The 6,000-nt window shown below is 40.6% G+C and overlaps 1 protein-coding gene across 5 annotated transcripts in view; it reads left to right on the forward strand.

Annotated features, from left to right (window-relative positions):
* The window catches only part of tfeb (transcription factor EB), a 34,537-nt gene extending 28,784 nt beyond the window's left edge, over positions 1–5,753 (forward strand). For 4 of the 5 annotated variants that reach the window (XM_053316118.1, XM_053316119.1, XM_053316121.1 and 1 more), the window contains 5 exons: positions 1,273–1,390; positions 1,658–1,708; positions 2,141–2,216; positions 2,309–2,465; positions 2,554–5,753. In XM_053316118.1, the coding sequence (XP_053172093.1) occupies positions 1,273–1,390; positions 1,658–1,708; positions 2,141–2,216; positions 2,309–2,465; positions 2,554–3,114 (963 nt within the window). In that variant the 3' untranslated portion in view covers positions 3,115–5,753. The remainder of the gene's footprint in view (positions 1–1,272; positions 1,391–1,657; positions 1,709–2,140; positions 2,217–2,308; positions 2,466–2,553) is intronic. The other variant, XM_053316123.1, reaches the window with a different exon arrangement.
* The last annotated feature ends 247 nt before the right edge of the window (positions 5,754–6,000 follow it).

The following is a 6,000-nucleotide window of genomic DNA, read 5'->3' on the forward strand; positions in this document are numbered from 1 at the left end:
TACAATTAATGTGCTGTTTGACATGCAATAGTGATCTTAAATATTGGTAAAGACATCTACTGGTTGTTGTGATCATTTTCATAAACCATAACAAAATAATATCCTTCTTACCAGTGGAGATTTATCTCTACACTGTTAGATCTTTTGTCAGATTATTAACAGAGCATATAATTTACATACAGGAGTGAACCTGTGGAGGTCTATGTGTGTATTTATGTGTGTGAATGTGTTTGATCTCACAACTCACACAGTAGCCAGCAGATAAGGTATCTCTACATTTTGAGTTCTTTATCTTTCAGGCCTCATTAGCAGTGTCACATTTGCCCTCGCCTCAGGGAGCAAGACATGAATGGTAACAAGGCATCAAAAGTCTGTCAGACTCATTAAAACATACAATTAAAAGGAAATTAGGTCTTTTTTAGGAGCTCCTACAAAACTACATCACATCTGTTACACAATGTCTAAAGTGCAAAAGTGAGCAGGAAAACTCTACAATTGTGCAGGAGCTGCAGAGGAGAGAATCAAGACATAAAAAGAGATAAGATGCTGTAGATAGGATGATAGTCAATCATTACTGTGTGTTCGTCAGGTTGTTCTCAGGTGTGATATTATAGCATTATCTCCTGCTATCTGCTCTTTACAGCACACTAAACACGAACACTGACTTTATAAAGGTACTTACTAGGAGGTATGCAGCTGTAAATGAGTTGTTAAAGAAGAGTCGTTGGAAAATTATTCTGGATTTGCACCGGTTTGACCTAAGTTTGACCTAGTACTACTTGCAATTTGTATTACTTTTTAAATTTCATTCGAACACTGTAGTCTTCTCATATTATAGTTAAATTAAAAGTATAACTTATTCTTTGATATTATGTTAAATGTAGGACTTTGAAGGAGGCATTGATGCCATTCTGCTGATTATATTCTTGCATGGTTGTCACTGTGTTTTGTGGAAGTACTAGTTGGCTTATTGACTATTTGTACTTTTGCTAGTTTAAGATTAAACCTGTGTTTCACTCATATCCCTGGTTAAACCTTTCAGTCTGTTCATGGAGCACAAAGCATTTAATTTGGCCTCGTCAGATGAGTCATTACTTAGCTAACGCAGGAAGCAGGAAGCTGTTTGTGTCAATGACATCTATAAACTGCAGTTGTCTCAAGCTGACTATTGATTTATTTTAATTGATTCAATTACATTTTATGTGTAGATTGCTCGTTTTCTAAATGTGTGTACATAATGTGTGCATGTTTGCGTGTGTGTATCCTCCTCAGCTCCCTCTGTCCAGCAGTCACCTGGATGTGTATACAGGTCCTGGGATGAAGGGGCCAGCCATTGCTATGACCAGTAACTCCTGTCCTGCCAACTTGACCATCAAACGAGAGCTGTCAGGTGCGAAAGTGCAGGTCCTTTTACATTATAGTCGCAAAGAGACTAATTCAGAGCTTTTAAGAAGTTAAGTTATACAGAACACTATAAGGTCTGTGTGCTCATGTTATTTAGTGTGTTGATTGATTATAAAACATTGCACTCCATTATATTATTGATGTCTTTTAAGTTGTTGTTTTTTTTGTTAGCAATACTGAAACACTGTTTCTGTAGAGATGTGGCTCATTTTCAGCCATTAGTTAATCACTTTTTGTTATTGCAAAGACACAGAAGCCCGTGCGCTGGCCAAGGAGAGACAAAAGAAAGATAACCACAATCTGAGTAAGTCCTTCACTCAGCAAGTTATTTCTCTAAATTATCTGCTCCCTTTTCAATTTTCTTTAAGCATAGTGTTCATGCCCTTAGTTCATATGTATGCACAGGACATGCACACATGCACTATGCACGCACACACACACACACACACACACACACACCATAATCTGTCTCTTGCAAAAACAGTTTTATACTGCTTTGCACTGATTTAGCTGACATAGTGCAACTGCTGGGTGGATGGTTAACCTGCACATTTCTGCTGTTTTGGCACTTAAGTGTAATTGCCTGTGACAGTGTGTGAGTGTTTGTCCCTTTCTGCCCTCTGTTTAAATACTTTCATGCCTTTGATTCCTCTATATTAATGTCTTCATCATGTCTTCATCATGTCTTTTCCTATTTTAACTGCCCTTTGGTTTCCCTTCTTCTAATCTTCAACAGTTGAAAGAAGGAGGAGATTCAACATCAATGATCGTATTAAAGAGCTGGGCACCATGATCCCTAAAACCAATGACCTGTGAGTAACTTCTTGGTTTAAGTGTAGATAAAATTGTTTAATAAAATTACTGCCTGTTACTTATCTATGAATTTGTCTGTCTATACATACTGTGTGGTTAGTGATGTGCGCTGGAATAAAGGTACCATACTGAGAGCGTCTGTAGAGTACATCAAACGCATGCAGAAGGATGTACAGAGGACCAGGGAGGTGGAAAATAACTTCAAAAGGATGGAAATGGCCAACAAACAGTTGTTGCTACGTATCCAGGTAACACACCAACATAAACATTTAGAGAAACACAACCACAGCAAATACACTGATACTCACGATGTTGCTGGTCACTCACTGTCTACAGGAGTTGGAGATGCAGGCTCAAATGCATGGCCTACCTAGCAACTCTCCCTCTGGCATGAATACGAATGACATCATGTCTCCTTATATAAAACAAGAGACCAACCCAGAGGAGAACCTTTCTCACCCCCATCAACAAGCCCACCACCAGCCCCAGCACCTACCCCAGAACCAGGCTCAGCAACACCACTTCCTTCAACAGACCCACCTCCACCAACAGGGCCAGGTTCAGCCTCAGCCCAGGCACTTGCCACCGCTCCCCCAGCAACTCCATCCCCAGCCACCCATCCAGTTCCCAGCTGTAGGCAGCTCCCAGCCCTTTGACTTTGCCCAGTCGCTGGACTTGTGCGATGGGATGCAAGGTTTCTCAGATGGCATGTCGGGGCTGGGCGACCTGGCCGGACTGGACGTCCACGGGAGGAGAGGCGAGCTGGGCTTCCTGATGATGGACGAGCCCTTGTCCCCTATCGGTGGAGACCCGCTGCTCTCTGCCATGTCCCCTGAAGCGTCCATCGACTCTAGCCGCAGATCCAGCTTCAGCTTGGACGATGCAGACATACTCTAAACACATACGTATACATACACGCACCCTCACAAACAAAGACACACACAAGCACACGCAGAATTTTCAGAGAGATGTCAGTGTAACAAGTCGCAGTACATCAGCACATACTCCAACACATCACAACACAAAATAATAAGACATGACACGCCCACAACATGCAGCACATACTGAATACATCACGCAACTTGATACACTGATGGCACTCATTTGTTGTACAATTACCCCTCCATAACTGCAAGAGCAAAAAAAAAAAGAAGGTACAAGCGCGCGCACACACACACACACACACACACACACAGCAGGATGTGGGATAAACTGAGAAGCTTGAAACTTTTCCCTACACACTGAGCATTTACAAGGGGTGAAGCAACACTGCCAGGTCAAGAGTTATATAGCACACTTGGCCTCGTTTCCATAAAGGTGGCTGTGAATCATAATCAAGGGGGACAAAACCAGCAGTTAATTAGATTGAAGTTATCAGATACAAGGACAACCGAGCTCATTGTCTCACTTGATAGAGGACAAGTTATTTTCCCCTTACATCAACCTCTTTTAGTAACCATAAACGATTGAATGAACGATAGTGAATAAAATGGAAATAGCTTTATGGTCCTGCATACATAATTAAGCTTAAGGCAGATGCAGTCCAGTCTCATTGTTCTGTTCCTCAATCTGCTATTCCACAGTTGGCCTTAGCCTCAAGCACAAGCATTTAAAAAGTCACTGGGTGGACAATGCAGGAATCAGATAATCCAGCCTTCTTCATTTTCTGCAACTGTAGTTGTCGTCTTCTCATAAACATGTACGCCCTCCCACTGCTGTGCACCATTTTCTACACCTTTTAACACTTTGACAATGTGAGGACCTTTACCCAAAGAAGACACAGTGACTGTGAGTGCGTCAACTCCAGAGTAGAGAAAGCCATTTGATAGTCTCCACAAAAAAACTAAAAAAAAAAACCCCACAGTGTCATCCAAATCTGTGAGGTGTCAAAATACTCAGGTACTGTATCAGAAAGTAGAAGCAGATGTTAACCCAAACCCATAAACCTTTTCAACTTGCCTTCTCATTTTTGCAGCTGCTGTTCTTCAAAGGATTTTAAAGGTTAGAGGTCATGACCAGAGTTTAGAGTTAAAATAAACATCAAATATGCCTGTAAATGCTTCTGTACAAATTATACCTTTGTTAGTGCAGGAGAGTTTCATTTTTATCTCACTAAGTGACTTCATAGAGGACAGCTTGTACCAGAGGCCCAGGTGAAGAAAAGATAGAGGGGACTAGAGAGGGAGTGACAAAGATAGTTTGCCTCAGCTGACCGCAGTAGTAGTGTAATCCTCACTGTCAAACACAGCATTAGCACACCCTTGCATGCATTCACGCTCACTTTCTGTTCACAAATGAGCATCCATTAAACATGCAGACGCTCACATACTGTACGCATGATCGCACACTCACTCACACACACACACACATATACACATACTGTACATTGCAGTGTGCCTTGAGGCTGTTTTCAAATCATGATGTTATCGAGTCTCCTGTACTTCAGCCTCTCCCCTGTTGAGTCGAGTGAAGCTGCAAGCTACAGAGATGAAGCTCAGGTCTGTCGTTCACACTGCCACCTAAAGGGAATCTGTTGTCCTATTGGCTAACTGACATCGATTTGTCATCACTTTCATGGTTAGAGCAGGCTGACATGGACCTGAGTTGTATCTCTGCTGTGGTAGACCTGAGGCTTGGCTTTGATTTGATATAGCTTATGATCAGTACTGGTAAAGGTAGAAAAAAAAAACTTTGATTTTTTTTGATTAAAAGAAGTGTTTGTTTTCATTATTATAGTTTGTTGTTTATTTTAACTCCCAAAGCACTGGAAACTGTTATTGTTTTGACTTTGTACATGGAAGAATTATGGAATAAGATTTATTTAGATGTTTTATGCCACTAAGCCACTTAAATGTATTTTGTTTGTATTTCTTGTTTTAGCTCTATTTCAGTTTTATTCCAAAACTACCCTTTCTTCTCAGAGCCAATTTCAGTAAGTACACTGTAAAGGCATTAAGCCACCAAAGTGTTACTGGGGAAGGAGCGGGGAGCCATTTATGAACTTCCAGATTTCAACTGACTTTAGAGAGATGAAGAGATTATGTACATTTATGATGCCATTTTTATATAATTGGGGTTTTATTGTTCTCTCTGTTGTGAAATTTGGAGCCAGACATAGATGAAAGATGATTATTTGATTTGATTCAATTCAGATTGCTCATTTTATGAATGTAAGGTTTACCAGTGATTCTGGTCAGACTGAAGCAGGTTGGCGTTTTTTGTTTTTTTTTGCCATGCGTTTTTTCTTCCTGACTTTGGGTTTCCATGGAGACTGGAAGACGACTGACTTCATATAAACTCTGAGCCGAGGAGTTGTGGTTGCCATGGTGTCATATCATTGACTCTGCTTTTGTCTCTGTCTGTCTGCCAGAGTTGTGCCTTTTCAACCACTGTCTGTTGTTGTCACCCAGCCAACACTCCAAAGACCTGCTCAGGCCTCCTCTTCTCTTCCACTAGAGGGCGCTCTGCAGAGCAAACTACACAGGGAAAAGTGGTTCTGATTTTACTGAAAATATAAAATGTTTTACCAGAATCCATTCAGTGGCTTCAAGTGTTTTTTTTAATTAATATGACTTGTGGGTGTCTGTGCACATGACATGAAGAAACAGAAAATGTACCTATATCTATGTACCATATCTATGAATATGGTATTTGGCTAATGATATCAATAAGTTAAAAAGAGAAAATGTTTTTCTTTGTGTCTGTAGAAGTTGTGAAAGCAGACAGAATAGGTCATCCTTACAGAAATTACAATAAAACAATAAAAGCCTTAATAATAACAAA

This window comes from Scomber japonicus, chromosome 3 (assembly GCF_027409825.1).
Source record: "Scomber japonicus isolate fScoJap1 chromosome 3, fScoJap1.pri, whole genome shotgun sequence".
Classification (NCBI taxonomy): Eukaryota; Metazoa; Chordata; class Actinopteri; order Scombriformes; family Scombridae; genus Scomber; species Scomber japonicus.